Consider the following 26,658-nt stretch of genomic DNA (forward strand, 5'->3'; position numbering starts at 1 on the left):
CTTTTTAGACGCAGCACACTGAAGAACAGAATATTCATAATCCTGATATTTTCATGCCTGCACTTCCCCAGTTCAGTAACTTATTTTCAGTAGCCTTGTACCATCATCATATCTAAATCACACAAAGGGAAATGTTCCCTGATAAACTTTTTCCATTATTGGAAACTGAGCTCATGTTTACTTCAAAGTAAAAAGCCCAACGTTCTAAAAAGCTGTGCTTTGGTGCAGAGACTAGGTAACTGTGAGGTAGGAGGAAACAGGATCACTTTGGCATCCAGGGAATGCGAGTTGGTGTTCCCGCGAAAAAGAATCAAGTTTTGGCCTCGTTACAAGCGCCAGAATACTCTCAATTTCTATATGCTGAATAAAGGCTTGATGGATTTGTCAGTTTAACGCACTGAAGGTTTGTCCGCACCAGACATACTCTGCTTTCCCTGAAGCTGCTTTTTGCAACGGGGATGTTTTGGGTTTAATAATCTGACAGCTGTAGGAACAGATAAGCTTTTTATTGAATTGTTCTTCTGGAGGCCTCCATGACGGGAAGTATTAGGAGGGAGTTATCTTGTACTATCAGTGTTTCTGGCCTTACAGGAGGCCATAACATAAAAGGAGAGAGAGTACCACTTTGAACCGTACTTACAAACATGAAGAAGAAAAGCTGGGAAAGGTTAGGAAACGGGAGCTGGAAGGAAGGTGTGTAAGGGCAGAGAGAGAGTCTAATAGGGGAAGGTGACAGGGAGGCAGAAGAGTCTGCAAAGAGTCACATTTTCAAACTTTTTGTTGTTTGCCTGTGCAATTTAACTTTTAGAAATAGTAGGCATAAGGTGGGGTTTTTTTTACAGTAAGTTTATCAATTAAACTGATAAATATGTTTGTTAAATTTGAATGTAAGCTTTCTCTCTTAATAGTTGCCAGTAAGACTTAAGTTTTGTGTAGTATTTTACTAATGAAGAAATACTTTTAAATTTGGAAAGTACAATTTCCTTAAAGATTCAGCATTCTTAAGGGTGGACCTGTTAGTAGAATGATGAAGTTTGCTTTCCTGGGGGTTTAGTTTTTGAGTATTTCTAATCCTTGAATTACATTGCCTTTAGTGAAGTTAAAAATGAATGGCTTAATTTACGGGAGGCTTGTGAAAGTTACTGAAATTATACCTCTCTTTTCAGCAATTGTTCAGGTTTCCATTCAGGCAGGGTGGAGATGTTTCACTTGTATTAGCGGCTGTAGAGCACATGCTTTGTGCCTCACCTTCCCTGCCCCAGACACCCATGGGAAGAACGAGAAGGCGGCTCTTCCTTCTTTCGACTCCAGTCCAGCAGTGGCAGAGCACTTCCTCCTAGCTTGTTAGTTCAGTTGTGATGATCTGTTTTACTTCCCTGCGTTTAGTGTTCTTTTTGAATACCTTGTTTGTTTCGACTTCTTTCAGAAAACGAATATAATTCTCACTCGTGGTTTCTCTTGCTCAGTGATGTGGCTTTAAGCTTGCTTAATTTTTCAGTGCATAGTTTGAATGCACTCATCTCGCTTGTTTGTTTGAGCAATGTACATAACCTGCTTGTCTATTTGTTTTATCAGGACCTCAATCCTAGGGTAAGAAAGGAGCATCAGAAAAAGTTTCTGAACTACCTCTTTGGCAGCCTTCAATCCCGTCTCCTACCCAGACACGCAGACTTGCATAAGGACATAAGTACTCGTTCTTTGCTGTCTAGGAAGAAGGAGAACATCTGACCAGGGTTCCTTGCTCATATCTTGTAATCAAGAGCTGGAGAAGCTGGAAGCTCTCCAAGACTTCCTGGCCTGCAGGGAAGTTTTTTGGTAGGTTTGCACATCTGACAATGATGTGTCTGAGATGACATTAGAGAACAGTGCTTCACTGATGTCTAGGAAAAAGTGGACACAGTTTCAGCAGTTAGTCACAGTGCTTCTGACTCAAGCCTAACGATGTCTGTTGCTAATGTACTTGCAGTGAGTTTTGGAGTCTTATTTAGTCTTATTACAAGTGCAAATCTGTGTTACTGCATCTGCTGTCTACAGTGTAAAGAGAGGTTATGGTTGAGTACTCTGGATTATGTTCTAGCACAGATTCGAGGCCTCTCTTCAAATTGGAGTAACTTTATTTTCTGCTAGTTGTGAACAAAAAAATTAAACTTTCCAATTTCAACTCTCCCTGAGGCTCTCAAGACACTTTCTTACTCCCCTGGTTAGATCTTCTCTTTTGACAGATGACTTGCCATTTTAGTCTTTGGCAAGAAAAACAGAACGTTGAAATAAATTTTGTGATGTGGACGTTGATCCCAGAGTTCAGCTCAGTATTTCTCCATGAAGTTTATCATGCCATAGGTACTACTCAGGGACAAGTGGCTGAAAACATTTTAGGACTCTAGTGTAAGGTGCTGTGTGCTCAGTGTCCATGAAACTTCCTCTCAAAGTGAAGGCAAATTATGGGCTTGTCTTTGTTCCTCTCCGCTTTAGCAACCAGTGACATTTTCAACAAGGGACCTCAATCTGCCCTGTCTCTGAGGGATGAGTTGCACAGCTGAAGCCTGCAAGCCTATGCCATCATAGGAATTGCATCACCATTTTAAACAAACAGCATTCTTGCCACTAGATTTCTCCTCTCAGCAGTCTCAGTATGGGAGACCATGAAGTAGGGTGGTTCCCACTGTTTCAGTTTGAGCATTACTCAAACCTGTCCCATATGACCCTAACTGGGGCCAAAGACCTTTCTGAGGAAGTTTGCTTTTGTTAAGCATGAAGGAGATGACATCCTCAGTTTTTCCAGGACTAGACTTTATAGCTGGTCCCTACTTTCTAGAAAATACAATCTACACACAGGACACAAAACTTTGCTTCCAGCTTTTCAGATTAGCGTCTCATCTAATATGGACTATTTATCCCCATCAGTAATGTCACAAAAAAAGCAGAGAGGGTCCTGAGGTAGGCATTCACAGTCATTACTATGTTGTGCACGCAAGCCTTTGCCCATCCTGTTGGATGGTGTGCAAGCAACTGTAAGGCAATCTGTCTCAATCGGGTTGAATCTTCTTTGGAAATAGGCTATTGTAGCTTAGCTGTGGCTTGAAATTGCAACGTGTCAAGACCCTGGGTGTTGAACAAAATCTTCAATGGTTACAGCATTCAGTTCTGTTCTGGTGCACCTTCCTGCCCCTGCCATCTTCCTTGTTTCAGTGGTTTTTTATAGCCCGAATGCTATAAGATTGTTTCCTTGTCTTCTCCGGGGAAGGGGATTTTGTAGCAGGTGGTGTCTTAAGGAAGGAACTGTTCTGGATTTAAAACAGCACTTTTACTTGCAAACCCTGGTTCAGAGTTTTCTCCAAATGACTGAAGGTCAGAGTTGCTCCACCTCAGGGTGGATTGTCTCTATTTCATAGTAGAAACAGGTATCAATTTTTCTTCATCACTTTAATTTTCAGGTTTTCATAATGAATGTGCACAAGTCTCACCTGCTTCCCATCCTATCAAATGTCAGCATTCCCAGAAGCCAAGTCAAATCTATGTCCTGAGCAGTCAGTTCCTAAAACTGGGAGTTAATGAAAAGTATCCTATAGGTATATCTGACTACTACTGTGAGATCTGGATTATCCATGATGATATCTGGTTATATGACTTCTTATTATGGATTCTGAATGTCTCACGAAAATTTTCAGCCTGCTACTACTCTGAATAAATATGTAAGTCTGTAAGCAAGTTGGTTACAGTCACAAGTCAAGTTTTAAATTCTCCCAAATGGTGACAATGCCCTTTCATGTTCAGCCTTTATCTAGACATGCAGGTGTGCCTGTATATATCCCCGTCTTGACAGGGGATCATGCTTTAGTCGTATCAGGTCACCATGTTCTTATGTTGCCACAGGAAGCTCATCTACATCGTAATGTGTCAAAGTTTTGTACTGTTGGAAATGCACGCTAGGAATGCTGCACTCTATTTTGAGATGTCCTATTCATGCCAGAAGAATTACCATGCGTAACAAATGCAATAGTGTTAAATTTACACAGCTGTGTTGGGCAAAGATCTCTGCATTTACTGCCTTCACTATCAAATCTGCCTAATGCCGATATATTTCCTAAGAGGACTGAATACAATGTCAGAGGCTGACAGATCATGGGCAGGGAGGGTATCCTGGAAAGTATTTTTAACATTTCTCTTCCAGGGTCTCTTCCCACAGTGACTCAAAGTCTACCCTTGTGCTCCGTGTGTATGCGTATAAGGCAAAGCCTTTATTACGTGTTAGAGTACCTGAATTTATTCCTACACTTCATTGCAAGTAGTAAGAAGGATTTCCTACTAGTTTTTAAAGCCAAAGTTGCTTCCAGAACATCCTTTTAAGTAACTTTGGAAGCAGTGGATGCAGTCTTCTAGTCAGTGGCATTCACTTTTTTGATGTGGTTGTCATGTCCCCAGTGATACAGAGGTGCAAGTCTTTCTAAAGGCTCCCTGTTTGCTCGAAACTCACTGATTAGTTCCTGGACTACTGAAGGCCTATATTCCTTTACGAAGACTTGTAAGACATCTGATGCTTGTCCTTTTTCTTATCTTGTGTTACTAAGCAGAAGCCTCTATGCTATGATATTCTGCTGGGGACAGAGGCTTTGATGAGCTCACTGCTTCAGCAGCTTCTGCGGGGTAGGTGTCTCAAGAGCTCTAGGCAGTGGCTTCCTGGTTACAGAACCAGGATAGTCTTGGTTCCTTTAGCCATTTCGAAGCCCTGAGGCAGCATCTCTGGATGTAGGTTTGCTGGCCTAGTCTATGCCTTCTGCTGCTTTTACCTCACCTTTCCTTCCTCTAGCTCAAGGCCACAATGTCAGTTTCTATCAGGTAGCATTTCCCCCCCTCCTCCTTCCACCTCCTTTTTCAGAAACCTTTATTGATCATTGGCACCATCCTGGTGACAGAGTGAACATTTGAACCTTATACTCTCATAAGCAGTAACATTCACAGGAATCATTCCCAGTTAATGAAAGGGAACTCTCTTACTGTAGGTTGGTTTCAGTATGTGCTCATCTTCACTCTAAGTTGACCTTTTTAAGCCACCATAATAAAGTGCCTGTGTCTCCGACAGTATTAATGCCTCTTGTTGGTATAATGCATCCTATAGCCATCGTAGCTCCAGATGTATCTTTGCTCACTGCTCTTTCCTGCCTTGCTGAACTCAGTTCACATTGCTTTCGTTCTTCCTTTTTTCATCATCCTGTTCTTCACAGTTTTCCTTTCACCCTGCTATCCTGTATGATTTTCCATGGACCCAAATCATGTCCTCTTATGCTGTGACCCTTTATGTATTCATCCAGGAGCAGAACCTTTCTTGTCTAGTAGGGGTTGAAAGAGCCATGTCAGCGTCCAACTGAATGGCTGTACTCTATGGCCAAGAAAGGTGATGCACTGTGATCTCCACATGAGAAAGAACTTAACTGACCAGTAGCTGACTTTCACACCTGGTCTCCTGAGCATTTTCAGGAGCCAGAATAAGGCCCAGGGCCAACAAGAGCAAGCAAAGCAGAAGAGGGAGGGCTATAAACAGGTAGAACAAGGGAACGAAGCACAGAGAAAAGAGATGAGCCTTATTCCCCCACCCTTCTGCAGCCTCTGCACCCAGTTGCTAGCCAATAATACACCAGCAAGGTTGAAGTTTGTGGTTCCCACCTTAATCTATATCTTTTGTTGCCTTCCTTGTCTTTAGGGGTTTGTTAACTTTGACTCTGTCTTTGTCATGGTCTGAGTGCATGCACACAGTTAGGTATCAGCCAGCTGACAGGTTATAGCAGCATGTTGCAGCTGTTGTAACTTGATCTTTTATCTAGTGATGACCATAGCCAGTGCCTCTAATGCACACTTACAGGAGCTACCCATGGATATGCTTTCATGGATTACAAAATGATTCTACTCCATATATGGAGCCACATCTTATAGCTAATGCAAGACTGAGAACAGGTATGAAACCAAGCCTGTAAAACTCTCAAACCATGGAAAAAAATCACTGTGGCAATAGGTAGATTCCAGCTTCCACTTGAAGCACCATCCCAGAGCAGAAGGGCATAGCTAGGATCCAGAACAACCCTGCAGACAGAGTGATGCTCATGCATCTAGAAGGGGTGGGCAGTTATCTATTTGTAGCTTTGACCATTCAGCCTCACTTTTAAAAAATGCTAGTCTCCTTGGTGAAGAAACGTTTCCTGCTTCTTTTAGTCACCACTGTCATCCTGGCATATTTCAGCAGCTAGAAAGAGCCACCTTCCTTGAGCAATCTCAATTTGCCAGCCTTTTGTAAGCATTTGCTTGCCAATGGCAAACGGGTAGCAACACCACTTCACATGCGACAGATTTCAGGACAATGCGGATGACTGTTCTGTTACATAGATACCAGGTAGTTCTGCTTCTTGTGCTGCTAATTTAGCCCATACAAATGATCCCAAAACTAGTAACAAAGCAGAAATGATGCCCCTGTAAGCTAAGGAAACATGGCTGCCAAGAGAGAAGACTTAACCACTCTTTAAGTTTCTCTCCTAAAAGTGGGTGGTAATCAATTTGTTTCTGATTAGGAAAAAACCACTCCTCCCTTGTGGGTATTCTAGAAATTCTGAATATTTCCAAAGGATTTTAGTCCAATTCCATGATTCAGTTTTCACCATAAACAATGTCTTAGAAAACCATGCAGACGTCACACACTCATACTGGCTATCTCTTATTTTCATGCTTTAGGTTTTTAAACTGAAATGCCTTAAATATCATGAGTTATGGTTTTGAGTTTTTTCAGACCAGGTAGGTAACATAATCCTGTTAAAGAGAGACAGAGCACTGGTGTTGCAAATGTTGAGTTTTAAATTTAGCATGAGTCATCCCATTCTGTTTATTAACCTGACTTCCTTCTTAGTCACTCAGCATAGCTGTTCTTTCTCATCTCATCAGGGAGCAAACCTTTCCATCACCCTGGCTTGAACTCTGGAATATTCCACCTTCATGAACAAATGTAAAGCTTCAGTAATGCTATGACTCAACAAAAAATTAATGCTTCTTACTGCCTTTTACCCAGAGAGCCAAGGCCTTCAAGTATATGGAGTGGTCACTATGTAAATGGACTGAATTATACATTGTTCAAGCAGTTGATGGGCATCCAGCAAACCCTGTCTGAATTAAAGGCTATTTTTTCAGTGGGGCTTTCACACTTTCATTAGTAGAAATAGGATACACTGTACTCGAGAAAATGTGAAGTGGGCTGGCCTTCCACCGACACTGCTGAACTCCACAAGAATGCTGTATTATTTGCAGAGACCTTGCTCAGAAGCAGTGCATACAACTGTCTGCATCTCCCACATTTTTACCTAAACAAGTGGTTTAAAACCACTTTTGGCATAAAACAAGTAATCAAAGAGGGGGAAAAAGCCCCCTTGTCTTTCTGTCTGCAGGTTGCCAAACTAAAATATGCATACACAGCTCACTTGTTTTTTCTTTCCCCCAGCTTATTATTACTATCGCTAGCCACTTAAAATTTTGCTAAACTTTGGAAATTATTTTCTTAGGAGCTGCAGAAATTAATACTACCAGACTTAAAGTCACGATACACGTTCAGAAACAGCTGACAAAGCAAGAAAACTGATGACTAACAGAATTATAGGAAATTTTGCTAACAGGTAAAGATTCATAGGGTGTTTTCCATTTTATGCCAATTTGCCAGGTGTATAAATGTGTGTACTGAAGTAATCACATTGTTAGAGGAGTGGAGGTTGGAACCAGCATATCAACTTTTGGGTAAGGAGACTAGCCACCTACCCACCCTTTCTAGAAATGCATGTAATGTTCTTTGAAAAGAACAAAGCAAGAAGGAAATGTTTCAATGGAAGTCTCATGTTTATTTCTTCACCTACTGAAGATTTTTTTTTTAAGGATGGGAGGATTTTTTGGCAGGGGCATGACCCTGAAGGGAAAGTCCCAGTGTAGTGTTTGCATGGGTTACAAGCAAAGCCAATGTATAACTGTGCCACTGTGAGATGCTACAACTCAGTATCATTGCTAAATTAGCTGCATAGTCAGAGCTCATTTCTTTTAAAAAAACAGCATTGCCTAGTGAGGAAAAAAAATGTTCTAATTATTTCCTATTAAAAAGGATTTTAGAAAAAAAATCCTGTGGTTCTGGCAATCAATTTATTAAATCTTACATAACTGTGTAGAAGAAAAGGCTTTATATAAAGTGCTTTCTAAACTAATCCCCAACCGAAAGCTCTTTCACATCTGCTGGCTGCTGAGAATACTTCTGAGTCTTTCATCAGTCTAATTCTGTCTGGATTTGAGAGGATTATAAGAAGGCAAATATAATGAATTAGATGATTAGCTTTTCCTAAATCTTTCAGAACTTCAGGACAGTGAAATGCGCGTAGGAAATTTGTAAAGAAATTTAATTACCCTACAGAAGATGTTTTTTGTTTTGAAATGAAATTGATATGATTCTAGAAAGTGATTTAAAGAAAATATTCCTTCCTGTGCAAACTAAACATTCATGAATGGCAATAGAACGAGGGCATGCTCATGCTAAACCACTCCTGGCCCAAGTTAAACAGACTCAGCACTCTGTTTGATGCTTCCAAAGAAATATTTAATTTCTTTATATGCTAGCTGCTTCCATGACCTCTGACTATTCTTTTGAGAGGGATCCTTTTTTTCTCTTTTATTTTTCATGGCCCAGGTAATGCTTTAGTTTATACAGGAGAGAACTATTCACTGAGAATCTCAGAATTTGGCCTGTAAGGGATAAAATTATAAAAGATTCATTGTCGGAGACAGAGTTCTTTGCAAATAAATTTTTTTGTATTACAGATGTTCCATATATTTTTCTTTGAAGCTGCTTCTCTGTATGTGGTTGTAATTAGAATAAGGCAAACAGAAGGTGCCAGCAGTGTATGATGTATTATCAGTCTTACCAAATAGCAGCCTGTTAAAACATCTGTGTACAGAATAAGAAGGTGGTAAATTGGGCATATGTGTGTTTACATGCATGCGTGGCTGAGTATGTTTATTGAAATGTCTCAAAGGTTTAGGCTTTGAACAAAGGAACATAAAAATACATGATAAGCAGTTAAGTGCTTTTTTTGTCATACAAAGGCCCATTTTTGCATAATGTACTACTTGATACAAGTAGAAAATCCGCTCTAAGACCATGTTATGAATGATACGTAATGCTTCTGTTTAAAAATGTGCAAGATACCATAAATACAACATAAAGATGAAGTATGTTAATAAAGTAATTACAAAAAATTTACATCTTAAAGACTAAATTTTAAAATGTATTTACACTGGTTGGCAAATTATGTTTTCTTGCCATGATAATTTAGGAATGTTAACTTAGTAAAGTTTAAAATACTTCTATAAATAGTAGAAATATTTTATTTAGATTTGTTTCTCACTCTGCATATCTGGCAAATGCAGAACTTGTATGTTTTGCATGCTGCACCAGCAAGATTTTCAGCATTACATAATAAAAAATTAAACTTCTGATGAACCTCATAGTCTGCTCACTTCTACTTAGCTTGTTTGATAAGTTTTTATATTGCTTTATTTTTGGTCATTTTAAAACACTGGGCCAAAGCCCCAGACAGTGAATCCTAGTGTAGCTGCACTGAAACTGTGGGAGCAGTATCAGTAAATGTCTGTTGAAAAGCTGGCTGCAGTTACTTTTCAGGGGAAAATGGTTTCCTGAACCACTTCATTAAATACTTGCTGGCTTTGGACTAATCCAAAATTTTGTTATTCATGTTTATTCTTATGAACTTGATTATTCACAGTTCAAAACTCAGTCACCATGGACAATGAGTTACAGAGACTGAATGCCTGAATCACTTCAAAGTACTGCCTTTCTTTTTTCAAAAAAGTACCTGGGTGTATGATACCAGCAATCTGGAATATCCTTACCTGACCGAGTACCCAAATGCTGTGCAGTGTAAAACAGGATACCGTCTGGAGATAGAGGCTGAAACTGTAGTTTGATATGGGTCTGATGCCGGATAGAAAAGGGTGCAAATGACATCCATGATGATTCATTACTTCTGAAAGATGGATCACTAATGGAAATATCTGAAAAATACAAGACGAAATGTCTTCTGAAAGATATTTTGAGAGGACTGCATTGTTATGGCACCAGTTGTCTATAGTTATTTTGTATCGTTCATAAATGCTGTACATAATACTTCCAATTCTTCCCTTTCCAAAGACTGAAAATAACCTAGATACAGAATAAAACTTAGATAATAGCAAATCAATGCCATTTCGTCTTCTGTTGCCTTATTTTCATTAACAATCAAGCCCATAGTTGTAATGCAAAATAAGTGTGATCTTGTTAGTGTTCATTTTCAAATAAATGCAAGTGTAAATTTTACATTGTTTAAAAATTCAAACGCAAAATACTTTTGCAGGAGTCAGAATAAACATTTATTTCTTCACCATACAGATGAAAACCTTAGTGGAGGATTTTTAATGAACTGCTTTGTGTGTCATAAGAATGTACATTTTAAGAGAAATGTGTTCATTAATTGCTGCTGAAATTTGTTTTTAGGATAATCATACTGAGATGCTTGATAATTCAAATTTTCCTATCTTATACTGAAATGGAGTGCTTTCACACAATTACAGTGAAGATACAATGTACACTTTTGAGCTATACACAATTTCATCATTCTGTCTTACCACTTCTCACACTGCTGATTGTTCATATACCCTTAAGAAATCGGGCTGGTTAAACTTCCTTCAGCCAACTGATTAATGATTATATTTTTCTATGCTGTTTATGTCACTTGAAACTGTTTCCAATTTTTCCCACTATAACGACATTACATATTTGAGATATAATTGGTAGTTATTAGCTAATTCATTATCATATGGTTGTTAGTTTGCTGTATTTGTGGGTTCACTGGAGTAGGTCAAGCTATTTAGATGTGCAGCGTACATTTAGACCTGTGTGTGACAAGCCCTTTTTACTACTTAGTTAACAGCAGTACTAAATGCCTGAACTGTAAGTGCTGCCCCCCTCACTTTTCACAGTTTTCCTGCTGAAGTTATGCTGTTTCTGTTCTAAGAGGCCAACATCTTTCTTCATTTTGGTGCTCCCAATTTCATAGTTTTATAGTAACTCTCTTTCAGTCAAATATACCTTCAAGATGTCCTTGTAGTGCATTCCTAGGCAACCTTCTGCTATCTTTCCACACTGAAGTTTTCTGCATAGCATCTGCTCGTGAATCCACTTGCTATCCAGTTGCACCTTGTATTGCCTATTGCAGGTGAGCCTGAGTTATTAGATTGGTATACAGTCAGCATGCTGCAAGACTTTCTCTGTTTGTCACACCACCTCTCTCAGAATAGGATTCAAGGTGTTCCTGGTGGACTGTGTCCAGCAGACAGATGCACCACTATACAGGATCCAGATCTCTCACCTGTTGTCAGCATAATGACTTGAGGATGCCTCTTGAATGGGTAGTAACAATACAGCTGGCCTTTTTGTTCAGTTCTCCCACTAGATTACAGTTAATACTTCTGAGGAAGGTGTATGGATTTAACCTCACAAATTCTCAGTAAGTCTAAAAGTAAGTTTTAATCTCTGGAATATCTATTATAATGGATTTATGAAATGCTTGAATGATCAGAATCAGGCTTTTGATGAGCTGTTATTCAACCTATGTATATATTCTCATGCAAACACATTACATTAATAAATCATTCCTATCCTAAGCATCATAATAGCTGTTATGATATCAAGGCTAGGCAGTGTCTGTAGTAATATATGTCAGAAATGTGAAGTTCCCGGCATCTATACTTAAAAGCTGACAGAAATAAAAATAGTTTTAAGAGTAGCAATTACCCTGGAAGATAAATAGTAATAGAACTTGCTAAACAGATTAGGTGATGTAATTTATATCACTAAAACTTATAAACACTATCAGGTACAAAAGACAAAATAATAATTTTCATGTGGATTTTTAGGCACTTGTATTTTTTTCAGTAGGTGAGAGACAATGTTCTCCATTAGTAGGTAAAGATGCAATCTCTATACCGACGTCTTCGTATTTAAAAATCAATCAGAAATAATAGTTCGGTTTGTACATAGTCATTTTTGCTTTATGCATCATTTGGAAGTCAATCTTCTCAGCAAATTTTTGCACAGTGAGACATACATATGGAGGAACTGTGCCAAGCAGCATTAAAATATGCTGCTGCTTAAAAGGTCATAGCAGGTGAAGTGTACAATGAAGCATCTGAAAGTCTTCATGTCAGATTCAGTTTCACTTTGTCAATGTAGTTAATTCTTTACTGCTTATGAAGGAATGGATAATGACTAGTATGAAAGCAAAACGTTCAGCTGCAGCAGGATTGAAATGCTACATTGCTTATCATTGGAAGGTATATGAAAGGAAGATTGTTATGGTAAAAAGCCTTGGAGCAGAGAGAGAAAACAAGGATGAAAAAAGGTGATTTTATAGTATCATTCAGTGAATGGATTAAATCCATGGCTTTACATTGCAAACAGAGTATTAAAAAATAACTCCCACATCTTCAGCAGCAGATGTCAGAATGCTTTAGAAAGGAAGTATTATCCTGATTTATAGATATAAAATAAAATACTTTATTTAATAGACTTCATTCTGAAACTTCCAAGATGCAAATATTTTATTCCCATTTTGCTAAAAAAGTGGTTTTATTCCCAATAAATATATCTGAACAATGTCAAAAACCAATATATTTTGCCACAATGCAGCAGGGTTAACTACAGGAAGTACTAGAATGGCTTCTAATTTGCTTGTAAATGATCTGTAGATCCTGTAAGTATTGATTATATGCATGGAAAAGATCTGACTTGACAGGTACATGGAAATGTGCACCCATATCTCAGAACAGAATGCTTTAGCTCTACGGCAGTGCACAGAGATGATCAGTATAAAATTTCGTTTTTGCAAAATTGCAGCTATAGATAGACAAACTTTTAAGGTGAAGAATAAGACAATTTAAGCTTTTCAATTTGCTTTTATGGCAGGCATATGCAAAACTAACATGTCATGTCAAATGCTGAGGTACTTTACTGTTGTTTTCTTGGCAACAACCTTTTTTTCCCCACCTAAGATAAGAAAATAAGAAGCTTGGCTAAAATTGCACAAGACAGTTCCTGTATTACATGTGCTTACTCCAGAGAAACTCTTTGCTGAAATAAATGAGGTGAATGGATGCCTTTGCCAATCCTATAAGCTAAATTTGCAGGACTTGTGCTGTGTAACTACTACGTTACTCACTAGGGTGCTCAGCACTGTGTGGTGCATTGTAAGCACAACAGGCATTTAAGCAAACATTTCTGTTCCATATCTGATTAATGACTCACTTTTCTAAGCTAAGTACTAGTATGTGATGAAGCTATACATTTCTGAATGATACCAAGAGAATCTAAATCCCTTTAGACCAGTTAGAGCTATGGGAACACAAAGTTCCTGCAGGTTCTATTGCTGAGGTGTGCTTTTCTTTCCCTCTACTATGCATTAATATCTTTCAGGTTCGTCCTGCTATCCTCATTTGATCAGCCCTGTAATGCTCACACATTCTATTCAACTGTTGTTATGAACAAATCTTTCTAGGTTATTCTTGCAGCTCAGTTCCCACCATCAAAGCAGAAGTGCTTGTACACACCCCAGTGTACATTTTGATGGCATTACATTTTGATAGTTTCTTCAAGCAGCTTTTGCCTCCAAACTTTCAGCAAGCCCATTTTGCTATCAGCATGTCAAGGAAACTTGCAGTGGAAAAGTAAAACAGTAAACATGAAAAAACTGAGCTCAAACTCCAAGATGGAAGCACAGAGGCTATGGAAGCAGGGATGGGCTACGCAGCAGGAATACAGAGCCAGCGCCCGAGTTGGAAAGGGATGGAGTCAGGAGTCAAAACTCAGCAGGGGTTCAAACAGTTCTGTTTGGTTTTGTTGCAGTGGAGTTGTAATCTCTACTGTTAGCTAATTAGAGACCTAATTAGCTAAGAAGTAACATCTAGGAGCATATGGCTAAATCCCTAAAGAGATCTCTGGTTTTCCAAAGCCTAAAATAGCTATTACTAGCCAAAGTCAAAACAGTAGACCTCAGTCTTTCAATACGACACATATTAAGAGATGAGTGCCTAAGAATAAGTCATGTGAGCCAGCAAATTGTACTGGGAGCACCTATGAAACCTCAGTACTAGGAAATCAATTGGACCAGAAATCTGAACCTGATTCTCCTGCATCTGAGGGTATGGATATGGATAATTCCTATTTCTTCTGTCCAATGAATATTTCAGTAAACAAAAATTTCCTAGAACAGATTGGACGATAGAGGAAAAAAAGAAAACCCTACATATCCAATCGCTCTGTGGTTATTATATTCTTTGAGGATATGACAGATATAGGTTCAAGTATTTGTATGATGATAGTGAAAGTGAATGCTTAATTGCTAGGCAATTAGGAAAATGTCATACAAACAAAATCTACAAATGTTTAATCCATGCTTGGCTTTGGTAGTAAGCTTATTCTAGGTACTGAAACGCTCTGAAGATGCTTTCAAGATGAAACCTGCAAGAAGAAACACCCATTCTGAAATCCCCTCGCTGGGACCATTTCTGCACTGGAAGCCTTCAGTTGTCTAAAGACTAGACCTTTGAGTGGGATTGTGAGTATCTCAGTGCAGCCTGATAAAGCAATTGGTAAAGAATTTAGTATCTAAAACTTTGTTAATCTAGGTTCAAACTGAGATCTTCACTTACTTACTCATATCTTGGACTGGATTTAGTCTGACAACAGTGCAAGTATGCTTTGAGGAGGACCAGAGTATAAGAAAGCTGGTATTCTTCATAGTGTTTATGAGAGTCATTAAGTCAGGGAAATAGATTACTATATAATTGGAGGGATTACTTTTGGCATTAAGACACTTACATTTAGCTGTCTACACATATTATTTATAGGCATGAAAATACCTATTACGGTCAACTATGACATAAGACAGGATTCAGTTGCTTAAACGTGTTTGTCCCTTGCCGTTGAGATGCTTTAGCGTATCCAGGCCATCCACATGGGCCTGGCTGATATAACAGCAAACATAGGACCTGCTGCAGTTGGCTGTGAGGGATATATGGCAGCATGTAACCAGGTCCTATTTTCAGGCAACTGAATAACACCCCTATGCAACACAGACAACAGATCTAAAAGAGATTCACCTTATCCTGAAGTAGCCTCCTCCAAGGCTCCATTCAATTTCCTAAATGTAGGTACTTACTGTTATTTTTTCTATTGCCTTACCTTCATGTGCCATTCCAGAAAGGCACAGATGTCCAACAGGTCCTGTGCCATATCTATGAATCCTGTCTGGATGCTTTTGGATACAAGTTTGAATGCCAGGGCATCTCAAACAGCACTAAGCATCTACATTTGGAAAAGCTTCTTATCAGCTAAATAGCTTCACTGACTCTATTGATTAGATGTTCATTAACCATAATGGGAACTTACATATTGAACTCACATGTAGATACTTAAATGTAGGTGCCTTGCCTTTAAAACCAGTTCCTACCCTTGACAGAGTTTCTAACTCTGAACATCTTCACAAATTAAGGTGACTAACGTATTTTCAGCAAATCATTCATGCTCATAGATAAAGTCGGAAAATAATTCCAGAGCCAACCTGCTAAGTGCTAGCTAGCTGGCTGTATCTTGTTCTTATTCAATTGGGTAACTGGAGCGAATGATAAGTGCATGACTGAATTTTTATTGGGACATCATGTCACTCATGGCTGACCTCGTGTGGAGGGCATTACTGTTGTACTGCATATCAATTCCTTAATTTTGTCATGCGTGACTTCCACTTGAGTTTATATATGATTAATCCATGGCATGTATTTAATTAGGCAACTCACTTTATACTACTTGACATTTTAAATTACATAGATAAATATTACAGATGCATGTTTTCTTATGCCTATTATGAACATTAAGTTTACTGGACTGTTACTGATAAATTTGAAAGTTTAGGTTGCTTTTTAAGTAAAACTTTAACAGCACCTTTTATCCTTATAGGAAATGACTGCTATAGCTACTATTTAAAGATTTTCTTATGTCGCCACAAGGTTTCAAGAAATGATAGTGGAAACAGAAAGCTTGATGGGACCAGTGTTGCTTAAATGACTAAGAGAACACAATAGTCACTGTGACTCAAAATAACAAGCCAGTAAGTGCCTGCAGTTGTCCTTTAAATGCTTAAACATAGAAACACAAGTTTTGAAACAATAGCTATTAAATAGTTTGTGCATTAAGTCAGCAAGTCTAACTGCATTGTCAGATAAACCCAACATATGCGTGCATGCACGTATATGTGCTTGAGTGTTTGTATGTAAGGTGTCTTGTCATGTAAAAGTCTTGAGCTAAATCATACTGTGAATTAATTTGTCTTACAATAGCAGTCAAAATATATCAAGTAACATTCTAGACTATGCAGAAAGAAAAAGATATTTATAGTAAAAGTTATTCCAAAAGTCAGTTTCTTCCATTTTTCATTCATTCATCAAGACTATGAAGATGGATTAAATAGTTACAGAATTGTCGTTACTTTTTTTTCTTTTCTGTCAGTTTATCAGGTATTTTCAAAAATTTGCTGTATTTTTGTATCAGAATAATGGAATTTGACATCAGAATAATATCTAGAAAGTTGACTTGAGCTGATAAACGTGGCCAAAGGAAGTTGTTTGCCATTTGTTCATCAAGGAAATGGCTTTATTGTTTGACAAGTATCTCATTAAAGTGAGGATAGAACAATGAAAAGCTCTTTCCATTTGCTTTTCTTTCTTTAACAGCCGTACATTGATAGGCAGTATTTGTAGCTAAGGAATTCAAAGACTAACGTATCATTGAAGAAATCTATTTGTTAACTTATTTCTTTGTGAAAAGGGCAGTAGCATTCCATTATATACCTTGAAGTCAAGAAAAATTATTTTAATAGATTTTATGAAAGTATGTGGCACAAACTAATCCTGCTAAAGGAAACTGCTGAATAATTTAAAATTTATAGAAATATTGTGATGAAAACCATGCTTATTTTAGCCACTGGCAATTCTTCTCCAATACTGCCATCTGTAGAATCTTTCAAATATTACATTGCTGTCCCCTTAAATGAGAATATTATCAGGTCTGTGAAACCTCACAATTAACTAATGGGAAATTATAGGTCTTCTTCATTCCTCTGCAAAATTGAGTAAATTATCTAGGACATAAATTTCTCATGCTTAGTATCTAGAGGAATTCTATCTCAATGCTTAACAGAATGTCAGAGGAACATCATTGACTCCAAATTTATTTTTGCTCAAGTTTTCCACTGCCTTAAGTGATACTGTTTATGTCAAGATGAGAGACTTGATTTAATCCATTAAAACAAATGGCAAGAAAAAGAAAAAAAAAAAAGATAAACCACAAATGTTTGGATGCTAGAAGACTACTTCAGGGAGATGTCACATATAGTTGCTGTGTTAAACTTTTCTCTAAGCCGTTATTGGCCACTGCTAGAGACAGGATTACTGGCCTCACACAGGGACACTGTTCTTATAAGAGGAATAAGCTGCTGAGGTACAATTTAGTAGAGATTAGAATATAATTGCAGACAGTCATTATGGATAACATGTCTATATTTTTAATGTTCACATCTCTTGATAATTACTAGTTATGAAAAAGATATTGTGTTCATATATATAATAATGATGTCCTATAAATCAAACTATCTGCAGCAAAAGGGTTTTAGACTGTTGCTTCTTCCCCAGGGATAATCATCCTTGACACTTGATCTCGGCCACTTTTTCTCACAGTAGTAATCACAGTGAAGCCAACAGGTCTACTGTATACTTGCAGGAGAGCTGAAACAACCAGGTCCTTAGAGATATCTCCCTCTTCAGAAACCCTTTGAGATATCTAATTACAAAGGTACTCCAAATGCAATAAAATGGAAGTTGGTGTTCAAAGCCATGCAGTAGACTCTCCCAGACGAAGTGCTGGGAGTTGGAGCCTCTTGTTCGTTTTGAACATTGTGTGTTAAAGAAATAACTAGACTAAATTACATGCTACTCTGGGCTGAAGCTTCACTTCTTAATCAGAAGACAATTTAGAGTTGTCTGGTACTTCAGCTGAATGAAGTCAAATGAACAAAAGATTTTATTAACATTGTATTTTTGTGTCCTGAAAAACGTAACTACTTTTTAAAAAAGCCTAGATAAACTACTTCCCCCGTATTCCTGATCCTTGTGGTTAAGGAAGTGCTAACTAAGAATTAAGTTTCCAGATCTTGGCAATGTTTGGTTGCCATTTATGCAACTAAAGGAGGTTGCATTTATACAACCATCAGGATTTGGGCTGGTTTTCCTGTGTTACTGTTACAGTTGTGACCTTTTCAAACCAGTGGAACAGAATTATCTGTTGCTTTATGTGTCATGAACAGTCTTAAAAGTGGTCTGAGTCTGGATGGTGATGTTAACACTAAGTAAAAAAAACTTCTGCAGAAATTTTCCATTTCCTTCCCATTTCATTACAACCATTTTTATTTCTGGCAGTATAAATTAATCATTTTTTGTTTGTTTACATCAGTGTTACCTTTAGAAACCTAACACACTTGAAGAACCATCCTGTCTTATGAGCGTTAATGGGTTCGGACAACACAATACACCCAAGAAGCGGAGCTTTAAATTATTCTAGAATGAATGTATTACTCTGCCTTGCCTGACAAAGCTTTGTTGCTTGGACCCATTCAGATCTAATTTCCAACCCTCTCCTCTCTTCCTAGTGCTCTTTACAGATGCTTGCCTTTCCAAAGTACGCCTTAAATTTAATAGGCATCTTCCTACTGCACTTCAGTCACCAGTGTGGGACTGTCGCGGTTTAACCTGGCAGGCAGCCAAATACCACGCAGCCGCTCACTCACTCCCCCCACCCCCAGCGGGACGGGGAGAGAATCGGAAGGGTAAGAGTGAGAAAAAACTCGTGGGTTGAGATAAAGACAGTTTAATAGAACAGGGAAAAAAAGGAAAATAGTAATGATAATGATAAAATATTCAAAATTAGTGATGCACAATGCAATTGCTCACCACCCGCGCTGACCGATAACCAAGTAGCGATCGGTACTTCCTGGATCACGCCTACCCTTCATATACTGAGCATGACGTCACATGGTATGGAATACCCCATTAGCCAGCTGGGCTGGCTGTCCTGATTATGTTCCCTCCCATCTTGTGTACCTAGCTCAGTCAGTAGGCACGGGAGCTGTCCTTGGACTAGGAGGGCACTTAGCAACAACTGAAAACATCGGTGTGTTATCAACATTCTCCTCGTACTAAATCCAAAACACAGCACTAGGAAGAAATTTAACCCTATCCCAGCCGAAACCAGGACAGCTACCTACCTGCTAAACCTCTTGATCTTTATCCTAGAAAAGCAAGTTCTGGCACTTGCTTTGGAAGGTTGCAATATACAATGAAATATTTGCTCTCTGAGTGTCAGACCAAAAAATACCTGTATACTACTTGCTGAATATTAATTAATCATGTACAGCCTGTAGGAGATGCTGAGTAATTGAAACTGCTCTTCATCAAGTAGGTTGGTTTCTTCTAATTTCCTCTAATATATGATTTAATACACATATTACTGCAACCTCCTGAGAATATTGCTCAGTATTTACAGTTTGGTAATGAGCATTATGAGAGTGGACCAAGTAAGCACTGTGAATTTCAGGCCGTATGTTCTTTAACTGATCTTGCTCTCCCTGAGTTTACTCTTGTTCTAACTTAGTTTTCCAACTACTGAACACTTGTTAATGCAGCTCTGACTTCTAAAACTTAACCATAATATACCATATCTCTGTGCTGACAGTCACTGCATCCTTGGTGGTTTGAGTCACTGCTCTAAGCAGGATGCATCACAGTACTTTTTAAGAACAGTTACGTCCTCATCTGCACATATGCTTTCATCTCTCATGTACATAGTTCATAAAGAACCACAAACATTTTTAGTGTTTGCTGGGCAAGTTAGTGCTTGATTATTGGCTGTTTATATTTAAGTACCCTTAACATTTGTTGTCGGAGTACTCTTCTTTATTATTGTGGTTCTACCCCTACTGTCCCTTTTACTCACTTCACTTGACTTGTTCTCATGCAATCCATACTGTTGTACTGTGTTTACCAGTTGTTATTATTTGGTAAAGCCCTATTTGTTCTTACTCTTTGTTATTCTCCTCTACTTTTTTGCCTCATAATTCTCTCCTGTCTTTTTCTCACACATCTCTCCTTTCTTGCACATTCATTAGTCTCCATCATTTAATTTCCCTTTGTTCTCTCCTGGTCCCTTGGGCTGTTCATTGTTCTCTGTCTCTTTTTCTTTTGGCTCCAATAACCACCATCAATCCAAAGATGGGATATTCAATCTTGAGAAGCAGCTGTTTTTTTATCAATTTGCCATCCACTAAAAGTGCAAACTGAGCTTTGAAAAATCTCATGATAATTCATTATTCTGCCAGAGTAAGGTGAAAAGCAGGGCAAGGAGTTTGGTCAAGACCTACAGTCCCTATTCATAAAAAGAAAGCTTTTAAATAAACCAGAAAGAAACCCTCTAATGTATTTACCAGGTGGAGGAATTACTAAAAGGATGACAATCTACAAGAAATACAATTTTGGGTTGCTCAGATATAAGCTATTTGTACTGGTAATAGTGGCCATCACAAGAAGATCCAAATCTCTTCTGAAACCAGAACACAAAAGTGTTTACCTGATTAATTACCTGCTTTATGTATAGCACATGTCCTGATGATCAGTGTCCTGAATCCAGATGGCATTACTTTTGAAAACCTCACTTGAAATGAGAATTCAAAGTTGAAAAGTTCATATAAAGAGCCCTGAAAAGCTGTTGCAGCAGAGGCAATAGAGCAAGTACATTCTTACATGGAATAAAGAATTTAACAACGGCTTTCCAGAAGCTATATTCCCTTTGATTTGAGCCTACAAATTGCAAGTGTTTTCTGTAATGGGATTTTAAAACTGTATCATTCTATAGGGTGAGGACTGCAAATGAGGTCAAATGCAGTTCAGCTTGTCAGTTTTGTGCTTGAAACTCTCTCTGTAGGCACAACAAGGGAGGCTGGACCTTGTCAGGCAGTTTAAAAAGGGAGCTATTTAACAGTAACTGGAGTTCTCCAAAAGATGTGAAGAGAGCTTCTTGAAGGAAAAACATAAGCTTGTACAAAATTAACTTGAATCTAAGAGCTGCGGAGTAGTGCGGACTGCACTACATCCCTTGCACTGAAGAGGCACTTCAGACACTTGCAGGAAAAGTCCCTGAGCTTGTAGCACCTGTGTATCCACATTGTGGAATATTCATTTGTGCAATCTCTCAGAAGAAAACAGACAGATAAAGGATTCCTATACATGAAGGTAAGAAATTCAAAACTGGCAAACTGAGGACATATTTTGAGGGTGACATGTTGGAAGAAAGCCAAGGGAGAATAGGCACGTGAAAATTATTAGAGTGATGTTTGCATCTTTTATCATCATTCTCAGTGCATCCCTACCCAATAGCCTGTGAAGACAACAGGAACCTCTCCGTTAGTATCAGTAGAAATGGGATAAGGTCTCAGGTGCTTCCTACTTCTGAAGTGTACTCAGAAGGGTACTACTGAGCTCTTAAGTGCATTTCTCAACATACTTCTTTATGGTGAGCTTGGGAATTGAACTAAGCACTATAACACTGCTCTGCAATGCTTCCTGTCCCCTCAGTATCTGACAATGCTGCGCTGCCTGTGAATTTGGTTGAATGATTTGAAAAAACTGAAGGAACAAATGGTGTTAAAAATAAGCAGAATCAGAAAACACTATCTAACTATTCATAGCTTTAAATTACTTGATTTTTCTAACAGAAAGGAGCATCACTTTCTTAAATAAAATCTATTTTGTACTTTGTGTCTCTATGTCACATTTCATTGATATACTACAAAATACTGTGTTTTTCTGCCTGGGCATTATCGCATAATTCTATGTACAGTGTACTAACCATTTAACATACCTTGTTCACAATAGGTACCAGTTGTTCCAAGAGGACAGCGACAGATGTAACCATTAGGCAGTGGCACACAGGTACCACCTTGCTTACATAGATGTGGAGGATCGTGCTCTGGTTCACATACTGACACTGTTTCTGTGCAAAATGCACCTTTCCATCCAGTGAGGCAGTCACAGCTACGATGGATAAGTAAGTGAAAGAAAAGAATGCAACATTATTACCAAAAGAAATCAACATGTCAGTATCAATGTATTCAAGATTTTCAAGTTTGGATACCTATATTTAGTCATCTGATCCAAAATGGTCAAGAGAAAAGTATAGTAACAAAGTTTCTCTTCTAACTTTTTTATATGGTTATTTTATTGTAAAAAAAAAAAATGTTCTTAATAGGAAATATTTTATTTTGAATCTTAGCATTACAGTATTAACATCCGCAAAAAAAAAAAAAAAAAGAAAAACAAGCTTGTGGCTTTTTAGTGTTTTGCTCTACACATAACTCAAAAAGGCCTTGGCTTCATAAACTAGGAGGAGTCAAAATGGAAATTAAAAGGAAAACGAAAGCAGTGAAGAGCAGCCAGAAAAATAAAACCAGATGTCAGTATAAGGGAACTGTTAACAATTCCAAATTTTAGCTAGTAACAGGAGTCTGTCAGCAGCTGCCTTTCACTTAGCCATTATTCATTTGCTAAATTCTTCTAATTGGCACATCAGAGGCAGGTTTGGTGAAGCACTTGATGGAAAAGAGGATAGTGGATTTGACCATGAAAGAGGAGGCAATCTGAGTGTTATGTATCTGTGATTGTAAATCTATGCCATAAGCAAATTGTCTAAACTGACTGAATCATTGGACTTGTTAGTGTCCACTACTCTTTATGCCTTTCTTTCATCCAGGCCAGGAGAATATAACAAAAAAATTCACACTAACCTGTAAATTTAAAATTAGTATGAATTCTATAAAAATTCTTAAATACAGAATACACTTGGCATTGATGTTAAAAATGCCCTCCTTACGAAAAAGTTTCAAAATAGTTAAAATGAAATATGTTAGAGCTATTCGTATTTTAGAATTTAGTGACACTTTATGATAAAAAAATTGTTCCCCTGAATAAAAGCACTTATTGATTTTTCCCTGGAAGTTTTATCTCTCAAGGCTAAGAATGAAACCTCATATATTTTGACTGATTCTTAGCCCCTGTCTTTTTATATATATGTGCAAAATCTTGAATTTTTCTTCAAACTCACTGAGCTACACTTTCTCCATTACTCAGCCCACTGTTTCTGGGCAAAACATAATGAGGAGTCTGTGAAACTCTGCTGTTTCACCAAACCTTGAGATCAGACAACAACATGTAAACAAAGCACAGCCAAAAAGCCCTTCAGAGTGATAAACAGCTATTTGGAATGAAGGGGAGAAGAGGACAGGACCTTGCAAAAGCAAAAGCACATCAATTCATCAAAGTCGCCATCAGAATGCTTTCTGTCTCGGCTATAAATGTTATGTTTTGATGCATGAAAGCTACTGAGAAGGGGAAGTAATTTAACTCCCTGAGTGGCAAACAGAAATGTCCATTTCTTGTGCTGTGAAGTGGGGTGTTTGGAGCTGAAGCTACTGCTGTTGGGCAGCATACACAAAGGTTCTTCTCCTTTCCCTTGCTTGTGTCTGCTTATGTCTGTTTAAGTTTCTTTTCATTATTGTCTTTTAGAACTTAATAAAAGTTAGGTTTTTAAATGAGTTGAAAATTATTTGCACAGAGCTGAACATGTTTGCTGTGGCCTACAGTGGCAAAGGTCTATGAATGAATGCAACCTCTTCTACTTAACACTCCTAAGCAAGTTGGACTGGGGTTGAGAAGCTTAGATTCAAAATTTCCTAATCTTTAGAGAGATAAGGGAAGAGGCAGCATTTCAAATCCTTTCCATCATATGACCTGCCATGCTGGTCTAATTTTCTCTATATTTTCTTGGTTGTGATTGCTTGTTGTTTTTCCAGACCAGGAGAACCCAATAGCTTGCAACTAGTGCCTTGACTTTCAGAGATTTAAAGACCCATTTAGAATCACAGAATATCTCAAATTGGAAGGAACCTATAGGGATTGTTAAGTCCAACTCCCTCCTCCTCGTAGGACTACCTAAAACTAAATCATATGACTAAGAGCATCATCCAGCTGCTCCTTGAATTTCTTTAGGTGAGATTCATTCTGAGATCAAGACACCTAATTTTATTTCACGTTAGGTGCCCAGATGGCCTCCAGTTGCCTTCCTAGAAGTATGCAAGAGAGGCAGCTTGAGACCAGGGAGACAAGATTCTGACAGAGATCACTAAATGCTCAAATTTAGGCAATGGGATCCTCGAGTAGGTGCCTGAGCTCGTATGCTAATCAATGGTGATCCAGCTGAATTAGTCAGGGGAACTGGAGCACTATCCATCCCACAAACCAATACTTGCATGACTTTAATGATGAGGTGCTGCATTCAATTGCCTCAACACAGGCATTTAGTGCCATCTGACATGTCATGGTGTATCTGAGAGATCTGTGTGAAACTAGCAGATAAAACAGAAGAACTGCAGAAGACTTGTGCTCTTCTGGACACCCTATGAAGACCAGGAAAGGTATCCCAGGATCTGTGCCATTAGAATGCCAATGTTTAGACAACTGGAAAGGCCTGGACCTCCATTGACTGTGATAGGATCTTACACATTTAGCTCACCTTGAGACACTCTAAGTTTATGTGTCTTAGGAGCAAAATCTCACTGCAAGATACTTTCCTATTTTCAGGGTTTTTGAAGAACATGGATTAAATTGATTCTTCTATATTCCAGCTTTTGAATTTCTCAAGAGCAACTGCCAAAATGTCTCATTTTTTCTATAACATATTTTTAGGTGGCAAAAGAATAGTAAGGCTTTCATATACAACTTTGATAGTGTGTCTGAGAGGAAGCTGGATAATCTTGGATCCTCTAGTTTTGCAAAGGACTCTTAATAGGGTGCACTTCACAGCATATACATGGCAAAGTTCAGGAAACAAGAACTCTCAAATTCACAGCTCCCAAAGAAATATAAAAAAAGATCACTTTCACTTCTGGAAATTTCAGATACCACTTCAAGTTCTGTAATCTTTGTATTTAGGAAGTTAAAGTATGGTTTAACTTAATGTCTTTTTCTTGTTTCTTGTCAAATGCTTGACAGTGTCATGCAGTATTCATAGAATGGCGTTCCAGGCTCAAAGTCCCTTACCAAAGCCAAACTGAGCTCTCAAATAAGTAACACAGTTTCTACATAAGTAAGGACAACAAGTTTCTGTCACTGTTGATTACAGACCAAACCCTGAAATTTATTATATAAAAATTCAGGCAACATTAAAAAAAAAAAAACGAAAAGTAATTTCATTTTATAAACTATTTAAGCAATATATCTGTATGTTACTACACAAAATCCTAAACAAACCGGAAGCATTTCTTGAACCTTATAGGGAAATAACTAAAGGTCATAAAGGATTTTTGTGAAGGAATTGGAAAGTTTCCTTATATCCAATGTGGTTTCCTAAACTAAACAAAGAGCATTCTTACATTAAACGTAAAAAATATCATGTTTAAAATGTCATGTGCAATACTAACAAACCTGCAACTTCCTGTAGTTATGCAAATGTGTTGTCAAATCAAACAAATAATCTTATAGCAGAAAAGGAGGGATTCAGCTCTGCAAATTCAGACACCTGAATTTAGGTGTCTACATGTAAGATGGGCATATACTCAATGGACATCAGAGGCTCAATTAATTTACCTAATTAGTTATGCCAGCTGAGACCAGGCAGATGTTTAGTGCCATCTGAAACTCCCTAGGGTATCTCATCTGGCCTTCATCTACTATTCCAGAAGGAATTTTCACATTTGTCAACATCATATGGGTATCCCAGATACTGCAGGATATCTCAAATTCATATTGGCCTGTATTGGCTACATCAGGCTATCCAAACTACTGGAGATTTCTGGATATAGTTCTTGAATTTGTATTGTATTGGAACTGAAAGATGTTGAGCAATGGAGGAGATCTCTAAATAAAAGTGGCTTTAAATTCAGGCAGTGGAAAACTAGAGCATTAAAGAAAAACAGTCTATCTTCAGGCTAGAAGGTAAAAATGGAGTCTGAAGAAGTTAAGACTGGAAAGAAATTAACTATATTCAAACAAAGGGAACAATGGAATGCTGCAAAAGTGTCCTATTAAATAAGCCAAATTGGATGAAACGTTTTAGACAGCAAATCCACCCGCAAAAGTAGAAACTTTTATTGATCTAAACCACAACAATTAAATAGAGAAATGCCTTTTCCCTTACAAACTATAAAAGTATGTCCTTGCATTAAAGATTGGTTCCATCCTTGCACTGAAAATTGGTTCTAATTGAATCTAACCTAATAATGAAACTACAGCAGCTCATTTTATGGGGCACCCTTCTATCATATAGGGGTATGATTTAATTTCCTAAACCTAAGTGGCTAGTGCTATTTGAAAGCTATAGAGTACTGAGAAATCCACATGAGGCTTGGAGATATGATAGAAGACTTATGCAAGTCCTAAGCAGCAGCT

The 26,658-nt window shown here is 38.0% G+C and overlaps 1 protein-coding gene across 1 annotated transcript in view; it reads right to left on the minus strand.

The window, feature by feature from the left end:
- EYS (eyes shut homolog) overlaps positions 1–26,658 on the minus strand; it is a 958,850-nt gene that overhangs the window by 1,990 nt on the left and 930,202 nt on the right. The window contains exons 46-47 of the mRNA XM_075145270.1: positions 22,079–22,251; positions 9,919–10,080 (exon numbers count right to left, since the gene is read on the minus strand). Coding sequence (XP_075001371.1) covers positions 9,919–10,080; positions 22,079–22,251 — 335 coding nt within the window. The remainder of the gene's footprint in view (positions 1–9,918; positions 10,081–22,078; positions 22,252–26,658) is intronic.

This window comes from Calonectris borealis, chromosome 3, assembly GCF_964195595.1.
Source record: "Calonectris borealis chromosome 3, bCalBor7.hap1.2, whole genome shotgun sequence".
NCBI lineage: Eukaryota > Metazoa > Chordata > Aves > Procellariiformes > Procellariidae > Calonectris > Calonectris borealis.